Genomic DNA, 24,942 nt, shown 5'->3' on the forward strand with positions numbered 1-24,942 from the left:
CAATCTAGAGCTCCGGCAGAGCTGTTCTGCCGGGGAAACTTCCCTCCCAGAGGGGGAAATCATCGCCATCGTCATCACCAACGCTCCTCTCATCGGGAGAGGACAATCTCCATCAACATCTTCATCAGCACCATCTCATCTCAAAACCCTAGTTCATCTCTTGTATCCAATTCTTGTCTCCAAGTCCGGGATTGGTGCTAGTAGGTTGCTAGTAGTGTTAATTACTCCTTGTAGTTGATGCTAGTTGGTTTAATTGGTGGAAGATCATATGTTGAGATCCTTTATGCATATTAATACCCCTCTGATTATGAACATGAATATGCTTTGTGAGTAGTTACGTTTGTTCTCGAGGACAAGGGAGAAGTCTTGCTATTAGTAGTCATGTGAATTTGGCATTCGTTCGATATTTTGATGAGATGTATGTTGTCTAGCCTCTAGTGGTATTATGTGAACGTCGACTATATAACACTTCACCATTATTTGGGCCTAGAGAAAGACATTGGGAAGTAATAGGTAGATGATGGGTTGCTAGAGTGACAGAAGCTTAAACCCTAGTTTATGCGTTGCTTTGTAAGGGGCTGATTTGGATCCATATGTTTCATGCTATGATTAGGTTTACCTTGATACTTTTGTTGTAGTTGCGGATGCTTGCAATAGAGGTTAATCATAAGTGGGATGCTTGTTCAAGTAAGAACAACACCCAAGCACCGGTCCACCCACATGTCAAATTATCAAAGTACCGAACGCGAATCATATGAACGTGATGAAAACTAGCTTGACGATATTCCCATGTGTCCTCAGGAGCGCTTTTCCTTATATAAGAGTTTGTCCAGGCTTGTCGTTTGCTACAAAAAGGATTGGGCCACCTTGCTGCACTTTATTTACTTTTGTTATTTGTTGCTCGTTACAAATTATCTCATCACAAAACTATCTGTTACCACTTATTTCAGTACTTGCAGAGAATACCTTGCTGAAAACCGTTTATCATTTTCTTCTGCTCCTCGTTGGGTTCGACACTCTTACTTATCGAAAGGACTACGATAGATCCCCTATACTTGTGGGTAATCACGGGCCAGGGGGAAGGAGAAGACGAGCGCGCGCGTCCGTATTGTGTCTGCGCCGACACAAATCCGGCTCAAAAATAGGCCGGGAATGGGTCGCCCGTGGACGAAAAGCGGACACACGTCCGTTTGGGTCGGCACGTTGGACCGACTTTTGTGTCCGCGCCGACCCAAACGGACGCCCGCGGACGAAATGGGTCGCCCCGTTGGAGTTGCCCTAATAGCTTCCACAGCTTGGCGCCTCAAACTAGGCTCGAACGTCCGGGCGGGGCCGTCCACAGATCGATTATGAAACTCTAATTCAAACAGGCGCCTCAAATGGGTCTCAAACGCACTGGCTGACCGGCATCTTTTATATCTAGTCCAAATATAGGGCAGATATGGGTGCGTCCGAACGCGTTCGCAACACAGGACTGGTGATGGGGTCCCATGCGGAATCACCCAGAAACCCGGTGATCCAACGGATGCGTCCACCGTTGCTGCAGTGTGAACGTCGCGTGGCGTCGCTCCCGCTTGCCGCCCAAGGCAAATTTCGGCTATTTAAACCGGCCGATGTCCCCCAACCCTAGCCCATCCATCTTCTTCCTCTCTGCGGCGCAACCCGAGCCCATCCGCCTCCTCTCTCCCGTTCTCCCACGCTCTCCGACATCATCATGGTCCGGCAGAAGATCACCACGTACGCTATGCTCACGTCGGAGGCAGATCGCGGAAGAGATCCAGGCTAGGCGCGCCGCCCGCATCGTTGCCAGGCTGCCTTCGGATGAGTCCATCCAGGATGAGGCCTACGTGGAGGCCAACTGACAGTTCCTCCGATAGGAGCGGGCGGCGACCGACGCGCTCATCGCCGAACTCGACATGAAGATACAGGAGGAGGCTGGAGCGGGGCAGCCAGAGGCGCCAAAGGCGCCAGAGGAGCCAGCTGTAGCTGTCGTCCATGTACCTGAAGCTGGGCATGTATATAGTCGACATCTTCGAGAGGACTACCTAGGTGATCTATATAGTACGTAGATTTTTTTTCTTTGCATGTTTTTGTATGGATTTAAGAATTTAGTATGAAATGTGCGGATGCAATTCTATTAATTTGAGGCCTGTCACTCCCCAAGGACACGTCTAGGCACGTCTGCGGGCATTTGTGAGGTCATATTTGTCGTATGCAGCGGTAGATGCTCTAAAGAAGATGGGTGCACGCTCTCACCGGGCACTACACGTACACGGTACCTAGTACCTATGAACGTATGCGTGCACATCTTACATTCGGATCACTTCTGCACCTGCGTGTACGTTTTGCTCAAACACACGGTAGCTAAGATGAGATCGATCCGGGTAGTTTGTCTGTTTTGTGTGTGACGGCGCTCAGATTAGTATTATCTTTGTCTTGATTAATGAATGAATTAAATATTCGAAAATGCTAAACATCAAACGGCGGCCATGCGTTTCTTAAGAAGATAACCGTTCATGGCACATCTCACGTGCGTCAGTTGCAGCCGCCGCCGGCCAGGCGTAGTCTTGTGGGCGCACGCGGCCGGCACACCGGAAGGGGGATGGGGAAGATTCAGGTCGAAAGCTGTTGCCGCACTTGCACCTCATCGATAATACTTGATCCAAAAAAGAAAATTAGCCAACCAATGCCATCGCCAACCAATTTATGATTGGATTGTTAAGAGGACACTGGTATCCTCAATTCATTACGTTCAAATTCTAGACCTAACATTGATGCTCGCATTATTTTTAAATTTCAACGATGTTTGTTCAGCAGGAGGAGATGTTCTCGTCGACTGCGAGGCGCGTATAGTGAGTCCATAAAATCTCAAGATGCTATGCCGGCTCAGTTTCTCGAAGATACTCATGACGGTAGGCTGTGAGTCATAGGAATGAGTGTAGAGCGATTTCGATTGTAATGTGTTAAAAAAAACCCGACCAATGCTATCGACACACATGATCTCTCCCTTTCTCTCCTCTCTCTTCTCTTTGTCCTGACTGACAGTTTGAGCCTCTCTTGCCCTCTCTGCACACCTTTTTGACATTGGCGGATTAAAGCAAGTGGAAGTGGGTGAAAGTCTGAAAGATAGACAGGGAGGGGCACCTAAACCCGAACCTGTCCTCTTGCTGCACTTGCCAATCAGCTGATGCAAAAAACAAGCAAAAAAAAAAAACACTTGGACCGTCGCACATGCACAAACAGTGCAGTGACATAATGGCAGGTCTTTGTAAACAACAAAGTTTATTTTTCATCACCAATCGGTGGCAGGATCGAGCTCTTTTATTTATTTCCAAAGTAGGAAAAAATATGAAGCTTGCTGAAGAGAGGCAGTAGAAAACAGCTGAGAGAAGCCCGATTAAACAAACTCCACGCGTGATGCATGAAGACGAATTAACAAGGAGCTGGCGACGGCGTTGTTGCTCTGGCGACGGCGTTTTGTTTAATGATAATTAAACTAATCACGAATATTCGTTTGGATTACAAGGATCTCCGCTCACACCATGCATGCATACGTGCGCGCACTAGATTTGAAATAGATCGCTTAGGTGACTCCACATTTCAAGTGGTACGTTGTTTTTATGGCGCTGATGGGGGATCCTTGCTTCAGCCATCAAGCGTTTGGCCTCTGATCGGACGGCGCGGGGAGCGCCACGTGCAACCGGAGCTACAGGGCGAGAGATCCAGGATCCTCACGTCGGCCATGGAAGCACTAGTTTCAATAACACACTTATGTTATGAGAAACCAAGACGGACACGCGATTAGGGTTCATGATTGGAGAAGAACCGCCGGCTGCAATGCATGCAACGGGAGAGTGCCACGAGGACCAGTAGGATTAAAGAGGGTAACCTTGTTTACGGCTCTGAAGAGAGGTATATTAGATGTTGCAATCTGAATTACCTCAAAAATGGAAAAAAAAAAGATGTTGCAATCTGAAGAGAGCGCAAATGCAGCAACACAAGGTCGCCATCATGATGGTTTGACCGAGGCTTGGGAATTTAGGCATCTCTTGTGGACAACTCTTATCCATCTCATCGACCGTGTTTGCCTTTGCATCTCACCCTAATCACCACCGGATGGATAAGGTTTTTAGGTAAGAATAAGTTCCCCGGCCGTGTCCCCTTGATTAGCACCCCTCGTCTGGCCCGCCCGGATGATGGCAACTACTGTGGTACATTCTTCTTTAACTCCTCGCATATGCTTCCTCCCTTTCTAGATATAAGTCTTTCTAGACATTTCAAATGAAATACAACATACGGATATATATAGACATATTTTAAAGTATAGATTCATTTATTTTGCTTTGTATGTAGTCAGTTGTTGAAATTTCTAGAAAAACTTATATTACAGAATAAAAATATTTCATTTTCCCCGATAATAATCAAATACAGTAAAATAATTTGGTCCACGCACAATATTTTCACTTCACGTACGCCAAGTCAAGTTTAGAACACTGGAAGTTCACCACAACTATACTATGCAGAAAGAAAACGCGTTGCTTCAGATTTTCTAGAACAAATAATTTCAAGTGGGCGGCAGATCAGACGTAGGCGACAAACCGGCGATCGGAGGCGGGGCTGACAGATATTCTCACTTCCGGCGCAAGACACGACATGTGCGCTCCCGTCCGTTGCGGCTCCGCGCGAAGAAAAACACAAGGCAATGCAGGCCCGTCACGTACGCCGGGACGTGGGTGATCATTGCACGGAAGCGTTTCGCTCGCGTCGCCGAGCAAACCTTTGTCCTCGCCGCCGACATGTCGGAGCTCGCGTCAGGGCGAAGGGACAACGGACGGGGCCACAGGGAATCCTCTTATAGCAACCATGGTAGAATCGACTGAAATTCATAATAATAATTGTAATATGATCGTTGTCACGTATGCAGAGGCGATACATACATAATCATCGCACGGAAGCCCTTGGCGTCGTGAGGCGAACCTTGCCCTCTGCTGTCCCGGCAAAGAGACGACGGGGAATCCTCTCCTCTGAGCGGCTTCGTAATAGAATCGTTATATATGGGACCAAATGCTATAATGAGTGCCAACATGATCGTTGTCACGTACGCCTAGTCGACAGATGATCATTGCACGGAAGCGCTCCGCGTCGCGAGGCGAACCTTGTCCTCGCCGCCGTCGTGTCGGCGGTCGTGTCACGGCAAATGGACGACGGCGAGGGGCCGACGGAGCACTCTCGCTCACGACCTCCCAACCAACGGTCACTCGAGTTCACGACGCCCGATTGGCAAATCAGTGAGGGAGCCGCAGTTCGTTCGGGCTCCCGGCAATTCCATGCGTTCCGAGGACGAACTCGTTTGATTAGTATACAGTGATTATTGCACGATGATGATGATGATGCGTGCGGTTATCTTGGACCGGCGACTTGGTTCGGATTGAATCCAATCCAGTTTCATAATGACGAGTTGACATTTTCAAGTCACGGCTCTCACAAGTCACAACAGTTACGAACTGCAGATTGACAGACGTCGCGGCATCTCGACTGAAGCAGTCAGCATCCGTCGTGATATGGGTGGGTCACAAGAAAATGGTTGCCGAACCTAACTCTTATTTTGTCAATGCGTTTCTGTCGCCGGTGCTTGCGAGGCAGCCATGCGAGAACACTCAAAACGACCACATATATTCGGACTTTGAAAATCATTCAATACGGGTCTGTATCGGTCCGCATGATGGTCTAGACGTATCTTTTCCCGTAAACCCGAGACAAACTTCGGAGGCTTTGCGGGAGTCTGGACAGCAGACACGTAGGACTCAGACAGCCTCGGCCCACCCAAAACCTTTTCTGGACCCCGCACCTCCATTCTCAGTTTCTCTCATTCCTTGCCTTCGTCGCCGCTTCATCACACTGGGCATCACGCAACATCCCTGCCGAAACTCTACGTCTCCGTCATCCCTAGCATTCCACCCGGTCTCCACTCCGCTTCTCCTCCGTCGTCGTTCAACCCATCTCCTCCGAGCACCCCATCAGGTACCATCTGCTATTGCTATACTCACCATGCCCGGTAATTGTTCGATGAATTGCCGGAGCTAAAAAAGTTGTTCATTTTTCTTTCAAGCAATGGATTCTGATTTAAAGTACATATACGAGCACTATGTTGAGTCGTATGACGGCTCGTCCGACGAGGAAGACTACACGGATGAGACATCAATGATGCGGAGCGTGTGAAGGAGCATGTTCTCAATTTCAAGGGATCGATCAAGGGTTATCGAGTGCTCAACCGCAGCAGGGCGCGCGACCATTTGACACTGGTGGGCAACTACTTTTCCCCTGATGCACTATTCACCGAGCATTTTCACTGGTGTTTTCGGATGCGCAAGATTATTTTAATCGTTTTTACCATGGCGTCTGGTCCTATGATAACTACTTCATCTTGAAAAAGGACACCGTGGGAATGATTGGGTTCTCCAGTTATCAGAAGTGCACGACTGCATTTCGGATGCTTGCATATAGCACGGCCGTTGATTCATGGGACGAGTACATACGGATGTCCCAAAACGCATGCAAAGATGTCATGGCCAGGTTTGCAACTGCCATGGTCGAGGCCTTTGGACCTCAATAACTGAGAGAACTAATTGTGGCAGACACCGAGTGGCTCTTGGCAATTTCAAAAGCAAGAGGGTGGCCAGGTTTACTTGGATCCCTTGATTACGTGCATTGAAAATGAAAGAACTTGTGACGCCCGGATAATTAAGCTACAATGAAACTCTGCTAATGATTCCACGTCATCTCGATTACTGTTACTAATCTTGCGTTAATTCAAAACCGATTCAAATTCAAATTCAAAATTAAGCAAACAATAAAAGTTTTCAAATATTAAAACTAAAATGTTCGGAGTGAACCAAATATTGCAAATGTAATTATGGTGGAGAAACCACACATTTATAAAATGCTTAAATACTATGAGATGAATGAAACAGTAGCAAGACAGCCCCAAATTAAATCATTTCATTTAAAGAAAATTCAGATGAAACTTTCTTGCCTCAAAACCTTTTCATGGCAGTGATAAATATTGAAAAGTATTTATGTGTCACACATCTATATTTTACAAAAGTCTTTTTGTGGCCTCGCAATTTGCAAAACAGAAAAGAAATTACAAAAAAAAAGAAACAGGAAAAGCTACTGTGGGCTGGGCCTAAGTCCACAGTGCAGGCCCAGCCCACCAAGGGGTTTTCCCCTTCCTACTGCTCACCGGCGACGCGGTGGACGGCCGTGCGACTTCCATGGCTCAGATCGACCACGGGGCAGCCATCCGCCGCATCCCTAGCGACCTACAAGATCCCCTCGACCCCCTGGCGAACCCTAGATCGCCACTCCTCCCCTCCTTCGCTCGCCCCCTTTGTTTTCTTTGTCAGCCAACACTGCCGCCGATGCACGGCTGTCGATCCCGCGACCACCATGTTCCCCGGGCCTCGCAAGGGAGTCTGATAACTGCGCCACCATCGCCTACGTCGTCTATGAGGAGCGATTTGAGCTGTAGCGATCTACTTCATCCCCATCGTCTCGGTCTTCTTCTTCGGCGACCACACGACGTCGCCGTTGATTCGCAGCGCCTCGACCCCCTCCGGCTACCCCGAGCCACTCCTCTGCATCCACAGTGAGCTGCCTCCCCATCTCCCCTTTCCTTTCCTGCTCGTGAATCCGTCGCTGTACCACCTACGCTCGCCGAGGCCACCATGGATGGGAGCTTCGCTCTAGTGTGCGCCTGCGATGCTACTGCTTGCTGCACCGTTGCCGCCATTTGCTGCAACTGCGCCCTTGCTCACCCGCGCCATCGCCCGCACTAGCGCTCGCCTTGCCTTCCCCGTGCGCACTGCTGCCTACCCCTTCTGCTGCTCCGGGCTGTTGGCTCGCCCGCCGCTGCGCTGCTGCCGGCCGCCCGTTGCGCCCTAGCCGCGGGGCCTGCAACGCCCGGCCACGCCCCGTGCCCGTCGCACCCGTCCTGGCCTCCCCCTCACCCACTCTCGCGCCCCCTGCTTCTCCTCCCTCGCCGCTGCCGCTGGCGACCACAGCCATCGCGTCCCGCTTTCCCCTCGCCGCCCCGACTCCGCCGAGCCGCCGCGGCCACCCTCTGCTTCGCCTCCGGCCTCCCCTGCCGCGCCCCTCCAGCGCCGGCGCCGCCGGCTACCGCCTGAGCCCGCCCCCGCCTGCTTCTGGCCATGGCCGCCGGTCCTCCTCTGCGAGGCCGTGCGTGCTGCCCAGCCACCGAAGGCCGGCTGTGACCCCCCCGCCCCCTCTTGCCAAGTGGGGCCGGCCCCTAAAAAAGTAAATAAAAGAAATATTAGTGAAAGAATTAATTATTTTAGTTAATTAATTGTTTAGGATAATTAGTCTAACTACCCTATGACAGTGGCCCCTCACTTAAATACCGTGTTAAAATAAAGGACAAGTCATTCTATCAATGACATGTAGGCCCCGCTGACCCTTTTGACCAGTCAATGTTGACTGGTCAACTGCTGAGTGTGCATGCTGGCTGGACCCCCTGGCCCACTGTCATACACTCTGGCAATTTCAGCACTAGGTGGCAAAACTTTATTCTGCTTATTATTCGAATTAAACAATTTCAGAAATTCTAGAAAATCATTAAAACTTTGATAAATCATAGAAAATAAACCGTAGCTCGAATGAAAAAACTTTGTACATGAAAGTTGCTCAGAATGACGAGACAAATCCGGTTACGCAGCCCGTTCATCCGCCACACATCCCTAGCATAGCAAACACACAACTTTCCCCCTCCGGTTCATTTGTCCGAAAACGCGAAACACCGGGAATACTTTTCCGGATGTTTCCCCCCTTCGCCGGTATCACTTACTACCGCGTTAGGGCATACCTAGCACCGCGTATTGCCTCATTATGTTTTGTGATGCTTTGTTTGCTCCGTATTTACTGTTTCTTCCCCCCTCTTCTTCTCCGGTAGACCCCGAGACTGGCGCTGATGCCACCGAGTACGACTACGTCACCGACGACCCTTCTCCCTGTACAACAGAGCTCCCAGGCAAGGCCCCCCCTTTGATCACCAGATATCGCCTACTCTTCTCTCTACTGCTTGCATTAGAGTAGTGTAGCATGTTACTGCTTTCCGTTAATCCTATTCTGATGCATGGCCTATCATTGTTGCTACAACTATTGATACCTTACCCGCAATCCTAATGCTTAGTATAGGATGCTAGTTTATCATCAATGGCCCTACATTCTTGTCTGTCTGCCATGCTATACTATCGGGCCGTGATCACTTAGGAGTTGATCACGGGTATATACTTATACATAATATATGATACTTGTGGTGATTAAAGTCGGGTCGGCTCGTAGGAGTCCTCGCGAGTGATTCCGATGTTGGGGGCTGAAGGGACAGGTGGCTCCAACCCGGTAGAGGTGAGCCTGAGTTCTCGAAGGCCCCCGACGGTTACTTTGTGGCGGAGCGACAGGGCAGGTTGAGACCACCTAGGAGAGAGGTGGGCCTGGCCCTGGTCGGCGTTCGCGGTTATTTCAAAATAACACGTTTAACAAGATCTTGGTATTTGATCTGAGTCTGGCTACTGGCCTATACGCACTAACCATCTACGCGGGGACAGTTATGGGCACTCGACGTCGTGGTATCAGCCGAAGCCTTCGTGACGTCAGCAACTAAGCGGCGCGCGCCAGATTGGACTGGAACGCCTGCTAGGCTAGGTCTTCTTCCGGCCGCCCACGCAACATGCAGGTGTGCTAAGGGCGATGGGCCCAGACCCCTGGGCGCTTAGGTTTAGACCGGCATACTGACCTCTCTGTTGGTCTAGGTGGGGCTGCGACGTGTTGATCTTCCGAGGCCGGGCATGACCCAGGAAAGTGTGTCCGGCCAAATGGGATCGAGCGTGTTGGGTTATGTGGTGCACCCCTGCAGGGAAGTTAAACTATTCGAATAGCCGTGATCTTCGGTAACAGGACGACTTGGAGTTGTACCTTGACCTTATGACAATTAGAACCGGATACTTAATAAAACACACCCTTCTAAGTGCCAGATACAACCGGTGATCGCTCTCTCACAGGGCGACGAGGGGAGGATCATCGATTAGGATTATGCTATGCGATGTTACTTGGTGAACTTACCATCTACTCTCTTCTCCTGCTGCAAGACGGAGGTTACCAGAAGCGTAGTCTTCGAAAGGACTAGCTATCGCCCTCTTATTCCGGCATTCTGCAGTTCAGTCCACATATGGTAGCCTTATTCCAGTTGATACCAAATGCATACATATGTAGTGTAGCTCCTTGCTTGCGAGTACTTTGGATGAGTACTCACGGTTGCTTTCTCCCTCTTTTCCCCTTTCCCTTCTACCCGATTGCTGCGACCAGACGTTGGAGTCCAGGAGCCAGACGCCACCGTCGATGACGACTACTACTACTCGAGAGGTGCCTACTACTACGTACAACCCGCTGACGGCGACCAGGAGTAGTTTAGGAGGATCCCAGGCAGGAGGCCTGCGCCTCTTTCGATCTGTATCCCAGTTTGTGCTAGCCATCTTATGGCATCTTGTTTAACTTATGTCTGTACTCAGATATTGTTGCTTCCACTGACTCGTCTATGATCGAGTTCTTGTATTCGAGCCCTCAAGGCCCCTGGCTTGTAATATGATGCTTGTATGACTTATTTTATTTATAGAGTTGTGTTGTGATATCTTCCCGTGAGTCCCTGATCTTGATCATACACGTTTGCGTGTATAATTAGTGTACGATTGAATCGGGGGCGTCACAAGTTGGTATCAGAGCCGACTGCCTGTAGGAATCCCCCTTTCCAACTCCTTGGCCGAAGTCGAGTCTAGTCATTGAAAAAACTTTTACTAACATGGCTGTGCGGCTTACGGCCCACGTCGCCATTGGGTGGTAGTAGGATCTTTTATTCCTCGACCTTTACTCTAAGACTCTGAACTCTCTTCTATTCGGGTTAAATGATTTTGCTAAAATCTAACTTTAGGTTCTCGAATATACTTCCTCCCGAAGAGCCCCTTCAGGCTAGATGATCGCCTGCTGCACCAGAAGATTCTGGAGACACTCTCTGATGCTTTCCCGAGACCCTTGTGCCTTTCGTCATTGCGATCCCTACCACCGATAAAATCTTTATGGATAACTACATACACTTGTCGTCCATAGCTTCACTTCCAATTGTTCTTGTTATTACAAGATACCCTGAAATACTTCGGATATTCCGAGAATACTTTGTGCCTACTGCCTTGCAGTTACTAGCCACATAAATACCCCTACAGATAATTCCTCGCACTTGCCGAGTATCCGCTCATCCCTAGCCATTCATGTGTTTCACATAAGTCCTCGAAATACCATTCGATTTTCTAAAAATCGACAGCAGCCCATTGCTCTTAATTTCCTTGCCTTCCCGCATTATGGTTAATTCCATACTTCTAGTAATCTCCGTTGACATCCTCTGTCACTATCATTTCGAGTCACTTGATTCGATATGTTGCGAATGCTCGCTATCCTCAATCAGATCCTAGAATTCATCCTTCCGGCTCAGACGTCATTTTGAACATGAGCTGGTCCTCGACCAATCAAGTTGTCGTAGAAGGTACCCCTAAGTCTATTCAACTTATCAATTCTTAATCAAAGCATTTGCTTCTGATCCCTTGGTGAGAAATCATAATTCCTTTACATTTGAGCTTTGAATTAGTTAGTTGTTTCTATAATCTGATCTCCTTGCATTCTTTCTTCCTTTGGTTGAGTACCGATGCTCACATCAGATCCCTTGTGGACCACCAGACCCTTTGTCATGTTTTATCCGACAACATCCTTCATATTCAATAATCTTGTGAGCCTTTCCTTGGAAACATAATGCCTTTGGTAAATTCTATCCTCTGCTTGCTCAAGCATGCTCTACTATCGATCTTGTGTTATTTATTCTTGAAATTTGTGGTATATGATCCTAAGATGCCCCGATGGATTGAACCTATGCCTTCCCCAAACCATATGAACCCGAAAGTTTTCGCAAGTCATACTCTTCTGTTGTTTCGCCAGATAAAATTTCTACACTATAGCTTCATCAAAAGCGAGAAGTAAAATGAAAGGTTATGCATTGAAGAAGTGGGCGTCGACCTTGAACCCTGTGTTCATACCCATGGACATGATATATACCTGATCATGGAAGCTTCTTTTAAAATAATTGTTCCCTTATTATAAGTTCATCTTGTATCTGTGGACATGGTTCCGACCATGTTCTCCCTTAAATACCATTACTCGTGCAAGTTTAAGCATTTGTCTTCTGCAAAGCAATACCCCAGTCCAACCTCCACTTCGGTCTGTCGTCGAGTATTACCCCATGGTATCTCGAGATATCATGGGACATCATAACTTCTTATGGGTTCTTCATCAACTATTATTACTCACCGGATCCAATTGTTCCTAGGTTCTTGGTTGTCGTCAACCGAGAACACCGAATAGTGAATCGAGTCTGCACTCCGATTCAATAACCCTAAATAATTTTCGTTGCTTACGAGTTTAAATAATCCTTCAAGTCATTCCTAGCTTGATCGGCTATACCCTTATCGTGCTGCTCTTAACTGTGCTACCTGGTCCTTCTTCCCGGAGCACAATTTTCGATGATGAACTAAGCTTTCGTCAATTTCCTCGTCTTATCGTTTCACCTCGAACAACAAACTTGACCCTGAGTTTGTGTAATATCTCTGGCTCCAATAATCTTTTGCTGCATCAGTCCTTTTGCTTGATGCAGTCGCTGATCAGTTGCTTCTTCGTGGATCCTCTCGACAACAAATTGTCGTGATCATCATCAACATTTTGACTCCTTCCAGGATATCAATGGAATTCTTGATGATAAGTGCCATCCTCGTTCCTTGGTAATTTGAGTTACCATCGACAACATCCTTACCTTCCTTTCATCACAAACTTGATCATGTTATGGAGCTCCTTGCTAACCAGCTTATGTTATGTTCTACCTTGGAGTATTACCATCTTTTATGTCAAGGATATTGTGAGAATTGCTCCACCTCTTGAGAATTCTTGATATAGTAATACTTCTCGCCATCTCCATTCGTTTTCTAATCCCCGTGTTGTTTCTAACCTGAATACCGACAATTGAACTATGATGCATGAATTCAAAACTTCTAGCAATCCTATTGCTTTGGAGTTAATGGTCGATAGTTCATTCTTAGACTATTGGTTATCGAATCACCGTTCCAACATTGATCATGCTACCTAAGCCCATATTTTGAGTGCACCTTTCAACCAATGTTTACTTGCATATGTTTTCCTCAGGCATACATCATTATATCATTTGATCTGACAAATGTTATCTCCTTGTTCACATGATTGTGGAAATCCATCTTTTTGGAAATCTCGAGGAATTGTCGCTGAGTCCATCAGCCACCCCTCATCCTCTCCTTGGTTTACTGATGAACTCTTGTTTTGGAACTCGCTTCCATAGTTCATTTCCCGAGAATCTTACAATGTCATCCCGTCAATTTTTGTTGCACCTTTTCTTCTCAGATATCCTGAGTCTGAGGTATCTTGATTCCAATCAGATCTGAATCTCGGTCAGATATGACGGTTGGAACATATTTCCATGAGATATAACATTGGTCTTTATATGACCCGGCAAGGTGATGTCATGCCTAGCATACCTGGCCGAAGGACCTATTGTTATAGTTCCATTTTGGTAAGGTTAACCATTCTTCCATGAGGAAATTGTAAGACTTATTCTATGAGTTGTTCCTGATGGATTGTTATAGTTCCATTTTGGTAAGGTTAACCATTCTTCCATGAGGAAATTGTAAGACTTATTCTATGAGTTGTTCCTGATGGATCATTTGTGTATCCAAAGTCTTACCTTTGCTTGAATACCATGTCAATGCTATATCGAAGCATGTCTATGGTACTCCATTTTTTTTCAACAAGAACATTTGAAGCATAATGCTAAATGTTTCTTGCTCAATTAACCAAAGCGCCGTTGTCTGGGTAATGTCATGAAATTACTCTTCCCTTACCTAAAGGGTTTTCTACATTATATCATGTCATGGATATCATGCTCTGCTTGTCCTTGGGGAGGATATACCCCCGAAATATGTGTGTATACACATTTTCCTTTCTGTTGTTCTGTTTAAACATGATAATCACTTTTCCTTCCCATTGGTTTGTTTAAACCTTCTTGTGATCTATATAAAATAAGCAGTAATAATTCCCTGCTTATGTAAACACCTTGTTGTACCACTCTGTCAGTAAGACCATGTTACTATTGTTCATGACATCCCGGAAGCCACCGATGGACGAGAACTTTGCCTATTGGTCCGCCTCATTCAATGAGCAGGAAAATGGTTCTCTTCCTCCCTCGCCCTTGGTACCAACGTTGTTGCCAACAAAACTATCAGGCTATTCTCTGACATACCTTGATATCTTGACCATGCAAATGTTAGCGCCTTCCTGCTTTTAACCCACATGGTGGGCCCATAACTCACCGTTCCACAGGATCGAAACCTGACTCTCCTATACCCCTGTACCTAAGGTTGTCCCTCATGCGTGGCCTCATATGTAATTCATGAGCTACCTTCTGAGAGATCATCAATTTTGGTATCAGACACCACACTTATTCCCGTTGCTTTGAACCTCTGTCACGCCCTATTTCAGGCATCGAACAATTGTCTGCCCGCTCGAAACTTCCCATGACACCTCCTTACTTTGCTCTCGATATTTTTGTAAGTTTCAATTCGAGAGTTACTTCCGCCACCTTCCTCGATGTTATCGACCAGATAGTCGACCTTGCAGAGGTCTGTTCTCCCGTAATGCCCACCCTTTTTTTCTTTCATAAGTACGATTGATTTCCTGAAGAAAGGACGCCAACTTCATCATGATGACCTGAAGCAGAGAAATGAAGACATCAATGTATTGGACCGGCCTGAGAAGACCCGCTAGATTCTTTACCAAACCTTCCCCCCTTTCACTACCTCTTAAATCTCGGGACGAGATTTCTTATAGTGGAGGAGAATTGTGACGCCCGGATAATTAAGCTACAATGAAACTCTGCTAATGATGCCACGTCATCTCGATTACTGTTACTAATCTTGCGTTAATTCAAAACTGATTCAAATTCAAATTCAAAATTAAGCAAACAATAAAAGTTTTCAAATATTAAAACTAAAATGTTCGGAGTGAACCAAATATTACAAATGTAATTATGGTGGAGAAACCACACCTTTATAAAATGTTTAAATACTATAAGATGAATGAAACAGTAGCAAGACAGACCCAAATTAAATCATTTCATTTAAAGAAAATTCAGATGAAACTTTCTTGCCTCAAAACCTTTTCATGGCAGTGCTAAATATTGCAAAGTATTTATGTGGCACACTTCTATATTTTACAAAAGTCTTTTTGTGGCCTGGCAATTTGCAAAACAGAAAAGAAATTACAAAAAGAAAAGAAATAGGAAAAGCTACTGTGGGCTGGGCCTAAGTCCACAGTGCAGGCCCAGCCCACCAAGGGGTTTTCCCCTTCCTACTGCTCACCGGCGACGCGGTGGACGGCTGTGCGACGTCCATGGCTCAGATCGACCATGGGGCAGCCATCCGCCGCATCCCCATCGACCTACAAGATCCCCTCGACCCCCTGGCGAACCCTAGATCGCCACTCCTCCCCTCCTTCGCTCACCCCCTTTGTTTTCTTTGTCACCCGACACTGCCGACGATGCACGGCTGTCGATCCCGCGGCCACCATGTTCCCCGGGCCTCGCAAGGGCGTCTGATAACTGCACCACCATCGCCTACGTCGTCTGCAGGAGCGATTTGAGCTGTAGCGATCTACTTCATCCCCATCGTCTCGGTCTTCTTCTTCGGCGACCACACGACGTCGCCGTTGATTCGCAGCGCCTCGACCCCCTCTGGCTACCCCGAGCCACTCCTCTGCATCCACAGTGAGCTGCCTCCCCATCTCCCCTTTCCTTTCCTTCTTGTGAATCCGTCGCTGTAGCCACCTACGCTCGCCGAGGCCACCATGGATGGGAGCTTCGCTCTAGTGTGCGCCTGCGATGCTACTGCTTGCTGCACCATTGCCGCCATTTGCTGCAACTGCGCCCCTGCTCACCCGCGCCATCGCCCGCACTAGCGCTTGCCTTGCCTTCCCCGTGCGCACTGCTGCCTACCCCTTCTGCTGCTCGGGGCTGTTGGCTCGCCCGCCGCTGCGCTGCTGCCGGCCGCCCGTTACGCCCTGGCCGCGGGGCCTGCAACGCCCGGCCACGCCCCGTGCCCGTCGCGCCCGTCCTGGCCTCCCCCTCACCTACTCTCGCGCCCCCTGCTTCTCCTTCCTCGCCGCTGCCGCTGGCGACTGCAGCCGTCGCGTCCCGCTTTCCCCCTCGCCGCCCCGCCTCCGCTGAGCCACCGCGACCACCCTCTTCTTCGCCTCCGGCCTCCCCTGCCGCGCCCCGCCTGCGCCGGCTCCGCCGGCTACCGCCTGAGCCCGGCCCCGCCTGCTTCTAGCCATGGCCGCCGGTCCTCCTCTGCGAGGTCGTGCGTGCTGCCCAGCCACCGGAGGCCGGCTATGACCCCCCCCCCTCTTGCCAAGTGGGGCCGACCCCTAAAAAAGTAAATAAAAGAAATATTAGTGAAATAATTAATTATTTTAGTTAATTAATTATTTAGGATAATTAGTCTAACTACCCTATGACAGTGGCCCCTCACTTAAATACCGTGTTAAAATAAAGGACAAGTCATTCTATCAATGACATGTAGGCCCCGCTGACCCTTTTGACCAGTCAATGTTGACTGGTCAACTGCTGAGTGTGCATGCTGGTTGGACCCCCTGGCCCACTATCATACACTCTGGCAATTTCAGCACTAGGTGGCAAAACTTTATTCTGCTTATTATTCGAATTAAACAATTTCAGAAATTCTAGAAAATCATTAAAACTTTGATAAATCATAGAAAATAAACCGTAGCTCGGATGGAAAAACTTTGTACATGAAAGTTGCTCAGAACGACGAGACGAATCCGGTTACGCAGCCCATTCGTCCGCCACACATCCCTAGCATAGCAAACACACAACTTTCCCCCTCCGGTTTATCTGTCCAAAAACGCGAAACACCGGGAATACTTTCCCGGATGTTTCCCCCCTTCGCCGGTATCACTTACTACCGCGTTAGGGCATACCTAGCACCGCGTATTGCCTCGTTATGTTTCTGATGCTTTGTTTGCTCCATATTTACTGTTTCTTCCCCCTCTTCTTCTCCGGTAGACCCCGAGACCGGCGCTGATGCCACCGAGTACGACTACGTCACCGACGACCCTTCTCCCTGTACAACAGAGCTTCCAGGCAAGCCCCCCCCCCCCCTTTGATCACTAGATATCGCCTACTCTTCTCTTTACTGCTTGTATGACTTATTTTATTTGTAGAGTTGTGTTGTGATATCTTCCCGTGAGTCCATGATCTTGATCGTACACGTTTGCGTGTATGATTAGTGTACGATTGAATCGGGGGCGTCACAAAACTGCCTGGAGGCTTTATAAGGGCAATATCGGGGTCATGTTAAGAAGCTCCTCATCATTTTGAAGCAGTTGCATCACATGATCTTTAGATTTGGCATGCTTTCTTTGGAATCCTTGTGTCTCACAACAACATCAATGTGCCGCAACGATCACCGTTGTTTGCGAGGCTGACAAAAGAAAAAGCTCCTCCTTGCCACTATAATGTCAATGGACGGTACCTATTCTTCGTGGTCTACCTTTGTCAGCACTATCTCTAATCCAGTTGGCCAGAAAAAGTCTCACTTTGCCAAAAGACAATAAGCAGCTAGAAAGGATGTCGAGAGGGCATTTGGAGTTCTGCAGGCCTGTTTTGTAGTGTGTCTATGGACCTGCTAAACAATGGGATCCGGAGACTTTGTGGGAGGTGATGACATGTTGTATGATCATTCACAATATGATCATCGATGATGAGGATGAGGATGCCGCCGCAACTCTAAAATTTGAGAACATGGGTGATCTTATCGAACTTCCAGACCAGAATCCGCCCACATTTGAAGAGTGTATTAAAATTTCATCAACAACTTCAACATCGACCAACTCACGAGCAGCTAAACAAATATCTGATTGAGCATCGGTGGACGGTTAAAGGGAACAACAATGTTGGAATGTAATATTTAAACTTGTTTAAATTTGAACTACTACTGCATGCGGCTATTTAAATGTCTGAACTCTATGTATGCGGTTACTGAAACACGTGCGGGCTCTATCAAAAAAAATTAGGGAGGCAGGACGTATGTGTGCGACGTTGGATGTCGGCCTCCCGCAATACGTGTCTATGGACGGATGCGACACAAAATTTGTGGGTCGCCGTTGGAGATGTCCTTAGGGTTCATGATTGCAAGAACTGTTACTTACAAAACCGGCAGAGAGAGAGAGTCACTAGGATCAACTGGATCTACCAGGATAGCACTGTTCAATAGTAGGTTCCGCGAGAAAACTCTTAGAGCATGTTCAATGCTGGACGCTTGAAGAGGCGCTTAGGAAGGAAAAAAATAAATATCACAAAATAAAAAAATACCTAAGCGCCTCACCCTCTCAATGCTAAGCGCTAACTTCAAGCGCTAATTACAACCACGTACGCCTGGCGGAGCGAAGAAAAGAGGCCTAGCGCCCGATGCAAACCTTTGCATCGATGCCACACCTGGAGCTAGGATTTGATGGGCTAACTGCCAAGGAAATCGTTTAAAATAAACCGACTAATCAACGCGCTCCGTAAGTCGCCTTTAACGCTCGCCACGTGTCTGGTGGGCCCAACGAGCTGCTTATCCTTTCATTCTCTTATCTCTTTCCTGCACGCGTTGAGCTGCTGGTTTCTTCTCCTCGTTTTTCTTCTTCCTGCGGCACAACACAGCCATGGCAGCGCCATCGGCACCAGTGCCGGCCCGCCACCACTCGCGTTTCTGCTATGCCTGCTCCTACACGCCATGCTCTTCGCCGCTGCTGCAAACCGCCGTCGCCTCGCGTCGCTGCACCGCTGCTCCACTGCAGCTCCGGCGAAGCAGCCTGCGCCGTCGTCGTCGTGCGCTGCATCGCAACTTCCGCCATGGCCGCCGCGTGCTGCATCGCAGCATCCGCTGTCATCGCCGGCGCTGCAATGAAGCGCGGCCGGGGCTGCAATGGAGCGCCGCCGGGGTCGTTGGAGCTCCGCCGGGGCTGCATTGGAGCTTCGTCGATGGCTCAGTGCAGCGCCGCAGTGGCTCGATGCAACGTCGCTGGCGGCTCTCAAGGGAAGCTCTTGGTGTTGCATTGGAGCGCTCGCCGTCGGCTCCATTGCAGCTCCGCCGGAGCGCTCGCCAGCCGCTAGACGTAGCGTTTTGGTGTTGCTATGGAGCTCTGGTCATGGCAGCTCTCCGGTGCTGCGGCGACATGCGGTGCTGTGAGATCGAAGCACGGGGGCTGGTTGAACGCGACGCGTGAGAGAAGGGTCAGCGACTCGGAGTGCGTTGATGTATCAAGGGTTGGAAAGAATGGATCGCACGGCTGGTGACCCGACTGTTTTTGCTAGGAAATAAGTCGGATGATTTGTAGTAGTTGCCGACTGCTAATCAGCCGGGAAATCAATAGAAAATATATCCTGGCGTCCGTTTAAGCATCTGACGTTGGAGATGCCCTTAACCACCTCATCGACCATGTTCACCTTTGCATCTCCTCGCAACTAATCTTTCCCGAAAAAAAATCTCTCTGTAATTAGTCACCGCCAAGTGGGGTTTTTTATCTTCTTCTTTTTTATGAAGAGAGCCCCTCTTCGATTTTCATTATAAAAAACACAATGTCTTCTTGATTACAAAGCTAAAAGGACATAACCAAGAGGCAGGAGCTGCCACGAGAGAGGGAGTCATCCCTCCCTCCTCCCAGCAACCTACATAGACATGCCTCACACACAACACAGGCCTCGGAGTGTTAACCTAGAACGGGCAAAACGTGCCCTGACCGCAACATCCAGATAGAACCAAACATTTTTATGTCAGACACATAAAAGTCTTTACGACACAGCAGGAAAAGCAAGCTAACTAGGCTGCTGAAAGAAAGATCTTCATCTCCAGCAAGGAGAAAGTGGCCACTTCATCCTTCAAGTCTTGAACCTGTTTAACCTGTCTTACTCCTGTCGTCATTCGCTTTATTCTTCCTTGATTTTTCTGCAAGATATTTCAATCATGTAACCATTTTATGATCGTATTAACCGAAACACATGGGTCAGTTGACCCTATTATTGTCAAACACAACTTTGTTTCTAAGTTTTCAGATAGGGTTCTTATCTTATGTAAGAAGGATCAGTTCCGCGGCCGGGTCCCTGATTAGCACCCTCCGTCTGGCCCTGGATGACAATTTCTCAACTCTGACGTACGAAATGAAGACAAACCGGCGATCGCTGGAAAATATTCTTCTCTGTTTGAGAGGAAGACACGACATGTGCTGCAGGCCGCTCGTTCCAGCTCTTCAGAGGAACGCCAACGGGCAGGCGCGTCACGTTGAGACTTGAGACCATCATTGCACGGAAACGAACCTTGTCCTCGCCGCCGTCATATCGGAGATCACGTCACGCCGAAGCAATCAGGGAAGACGCAGCAATAATTCTCCAAGAAACGAACTCGTCTGATGGTAATTGTCACACGGTAAGCCATCCTGTGACACAACAATTTTGGTGTAGATTCAACCCAACTCACACCGCTTGGCGTAGATCAACAACAATTTGTATAGGACAAAGTCAACATTTCAAGTCACAGCTCACAAATTACTAACAAAAAGATGGCGGCATTTCGACTGAAGCGGCTAGCTTAAGCAGCTTCTGTGCTATAGGTCAAAAATGGTAGCCGAACCTACTCCGACAACTTTGTCGACACATTCCTTCCTTGTGCTCTCTGCTTCTCATGGCACAACACAGGGACTAGGACCTGTGATGTGGCACTGTTTGCAGGCCAAGCAAGAGGCTGCTTCCTGATCTTCTTATCGTTCCTGATCTTCACCGGTATCTTGTGCGTCGACAGGTCGACACTTTGAGGGCGGCCAGCACCTCCTCCTGCTTTGAGGCGTCGAGGCTTCGTCCCTGCAGCGCCAACACAGTTTCTCCCCGTGTAGCTCTTCTCCGTGGTAATCACCTGCAAGCGGATAAATCCACGACGCGGTCGCCGAAGATGTGCACCGTCCGCGGGTTGGGCCCGCGGGAGATGACGCAGGTGTAGTCCTCGGACGACGGTCCGTCCTCCGACTCCTCGGCCGCCCCCGCGCGGGCGGCGCGCAGCGGCAGCCATGAGCTCTTGTTCTTGACGCCGAACTCCACGCGCCGGTCCAGGGAGCACGACCTGACAAGAGCCGGCGCCTGCGCTCTGACGGTGCTCCGGAGGACGCTCTTCCTCCGCTGGGCCTCGTGGGCGCAGTCGAGCACGTCGGCGAGCCCGTGCGGGCCCGCGCACCCGTCGCACCACGGCCGGCGCTTGCCCCCGCCGGCGTCCACGGTCGAGCCGAAGGCCGCTGATGCGTCCAGCACGGAGGTCGGGCTCATGGCGTAGGCGGCCGTCGTCTCGGAGTCCCGCGCGGGGCTCCCAGTGATGACCGCGGCGCGGTCGCCGGCAGGGAGCGACGACGAGTGAAGCAGCCTCGGCGCGGCGAACAACGGCGCGCGAGCAGCAAAAGCAACAGTAGCAGCAGCCTTGCCGCCGGCGTCGCACGGGGCCGTGGAAGAGTTGCCGGCGTGCTGCGCGCATGCGGCGCCGTTCATGGACCTGGACCTCCTCCTGAGGATCATCTCCTGGACCTTGGATCTGAACATGTCAAGAGCCAGCCTGACAGAAGAGCCAAACCCCGACGCTTCCCTCCCGGAAAGAACCGATCAGCGGCTTGCAGCAGAGAAGATCAAGCAAGCGCAAGCTAGCTGGTGAATTGTTCCTTCCCTCTCGAGTGTCACCGGGCGAGAAGAAGACGAAGATGACGAGGGAGAGAGAGAGAGAGAGAGAGGTGTGGGAGATGGCAATGGGGGCGGGTGGTGATCTTAAAGAAGGGCCGGGCCGGGCTCCCCCTCTCGGACTCCACTGATGTCATCGTAGGTTTGGTTTGTGTGTGCTCTGCTTGCTTCCAAAACTGCATGTCCCTATCGTCAGTTTTATCACCACTGCAAATATTTCTCTTCTTTTTGTAGAGAGAGTTTGCGATCGTTTTCAGTTTTCACTGGCCTGGGCTGGGCTGGGCTGGGCGTCTTGTTGTGTGTGTGGCGACGAACCGTGCCCAATTAGCGAGCGCTATGCACACAAGGACGGATTCCATGATGAATGGCAGGTGGATTTGCTGTCGACCAACGGGAGGTGCGGCAGAATCCCCCAATTCGCCGGTGCTGGGTCACACGATCTTCAATCATTGATCCCGCCATTGTTCGAATTGAAAGATTTAGAGTCCACAGACTTTAGAAATAAGCGATTCTTTGATTGGCCCATTTCTTAATTTCGGTGTCTCTCCCTTTTCTCTGCTCGCGAGAGCATTGCGCAGAAATAAGTTATCAAGATCCTCTCTCCAAAAAAAAATGTCAGGAACGCAACAGTATATGGGTGAGCAATTCTGAAATTACTTCGGACTAAGGACGGCGCGGCTTGCTTGAAAATGAAAACTAAGTGACTTACAACGTATTATATATTTTTGTTTACCAAAGAGAGCAGGACCGCAGGAGTAGAAGTCCTCCTATCCCCAACCGCTTGCTTGCACTTGTTTGCTTCTGAATTCATCTCAAAGAAAACAAAAACCGTTTGCTTCCCTCCCTTCTCCACCGTCCCCAGACGATTTTTTGTCCAAAAGGACCCCCTGCCAAACGCTATTGCCAAAAAGGACTATCTGCAGATAAAAACGTCAAAAAGGACCCCTCACTAGTGGCGGCAGGCGCGGCAGGCGACACGTGGCACCTGCCGCCACCGCAGGAGGCGGCCGCGCGGGTCACAACGGGTTCTTGCACAGTGCAACAGCTGGAACAGAATGGGCCAGGAGCGGTGGGCCCGGCCGCCACTAGGTGAGGTGGCGAGAGCTGCCGTTGTCGCTCCCCGTCCGACAGCCTCTGCTGCGCGCAGGCCGAGGCGTGGGCCAGGCTGCCACCGGAGGAGGCGGCATCTTTCTTCCTTCGCACGCCCGACACCTTTCCTGTTGCAAATGGCGCTGATTCCCGTGTGCAACAGCAACGCTGACGGCGGTGATTCCCACGCGCGGGAAAATGCACGCTGATGCCTTGCTTTAGGTTCTTTCGCGCAGGAATCAGTCCTGCTTTAGCTTCTTTTGCCTCGGCAGATGGGACAGCACTGTGAGAATCGCTCCGGCTATTGCTTGAGCGGATGCGACGGCATCAGTCACTCGATGCGGGAAGCTGTTGTGCCGACACTACAGGGATCCTAAAATTTACCGCTTAATTTTCTCGCCATTATTTATCGTCTGAGCTTATAAAGGGAGACACCGAGGCTCTCGTCCAGCCATCCTTGAAATTACCACTGCGCAAAGTGTATAACACATTTTTTCAGTCGGTATGAGTTTGCCTTGCTCGGATCAAAGCATTAGGCCGAGGAAAATGAAGAACGCAAGTTTGCCTCCGGGGGTGGCAGTCCTGCGGTGTTGGTGTGGCGATCTTTGCAAGGTGAAGGAGGTTACAGATTTTTTAGATTGGTTGGGCATGAAGTTTTTCATGTGCGCCAATTATGAGGAAGATCCACCCATAGCTATTTCAGAGTACGACAAGCCTCCGGTATGCTTTAACCATCACAAATAAATATTGTTGGTGTTTTGATAGATTCTTTAATAACATTCTTGTTTCTTGTTGTAGTCTCCTCCGCCTCTGTGCACATACTATCCTTGGATTGACACGGAGATGCCGGCTTGGGCAGTGACTGAGATTCGTGAAAGAAGTCGCCGTGCGTGGAATAGTTTCTATGCGGAAGAGCGACGCGAGAAGGCGGAAGCTGAGGAGAAAGCAGAGGAAGAGAGAGAGAGTTAAAAGAATATTATGCGGAGCAACACCATTTTTTTCAGGATTTAGGAAAGAAAAACAGGGAAGAGGCTCGTCGCATGGAGGAGCAGGAACGACAGCGAAAGGAGGCTCGTGAGGCGGAGAGGCAGAGAAAGAAAGAAAGGGCTCGTGAGGCCAAGGCAGCAGAAGAAGCTGGCGATGGAAAAGAAAAATATCCACGCTGGACTCAGTAGATTCCTGTGGTAGTATTTTAAATTTCGCAATCATTTGTATCTTTATTTCTACAGTTTAATGTAGCTTTATTTTAGTAGTTAAAAGTAGCTTTAGCTTTATTTCAATTCTACGATGTATCTTATTTTCAGTTGTACCGTGTTGTAATGGAAAAAACATAAAGTTTTAGAATAAAGTAGTGGCATTTTCTTGCCCTCCAATAATATCGAACATCGTGCAACAACTATAGAATGAAATTAAGATAGAACATAATGCCCTACAATAAGAGAGTACAAACTAATAGTGCAAGTACATCTGAATTAAAGGGTAGAACTGGAATACAGCTTAAAAACTACATGAAGGCATCATCGTCATCCTCCATGGATGCAGAACTCTTGCCCTTCGAGGATGCAGAACTCATACCCTTGGACGATGCAGAAATCTTGCCCTTCGAGGATGCAATACTGTTGCCCTTAGACGATGTAGAACTCTTGCCCTTAGACGATGCAGAACTCTTGCCCTTAGACGATGCAGAACTCTTGCCCTTTGACGATGCAGAACCCGGAAGCGGCGGCATGAAGATATCGTCTTCGTCCTCGCTCTCCTCAGTCCATAAAAATGGATGCTTTTCTGCAGTCCTTCTAAAAGTTTCGCTCTTCGGCTCCACTACCTTCTTCCACCTTCCATTCAACCTAAGAAGTTCTTTACGCACCTCCTCATAGGTCCTTTCAGGTCACCCAAAC

General features: G+C 49.0%; 1 protein-coding gene across 1 annotated transcript; it reads right to left on the reverse strand.

Annotated features, from left to right (window-relative positions):
* Window positions 1–20,685: 20,685 nt before the first annotated feature.
* LOC123105004 (uncharacterized) lies at window positions 20,686–22,153 on the reverse strand. Its single transcript, XM_044526963.1, has one exon. It carries the CDS (start codon window positions 21,824–21,826, stop codon window positions 21,152–21,154), a length of 675 nt encoding a protein of 224 aa, XP_044382898.1. The 5' UTR covers window positions 21,827–22,153; the 3' UTR covers window positions 20,686–21,151.
* Window positions 22,154–24,942: the final 2,789 nt, after the last annotated feature.

The sequence above is a fragment of the Triticum aestivum genome, chromosome 5A (assembly GCF_018294505.1).
Source record: "Triticum aestivum cultivar Chinese Spring chromosome 5A, IWGSC CS RefSeq v2.1, whole genome shotgun sequence".
Classification (NCBI taxonomy): domain Eukaryota; kingdom Viridiplantae; phylum Streptophyta; class Magnoliopsida; order Poales; family Poaceae; genus Triticum; species Triticum aestivum.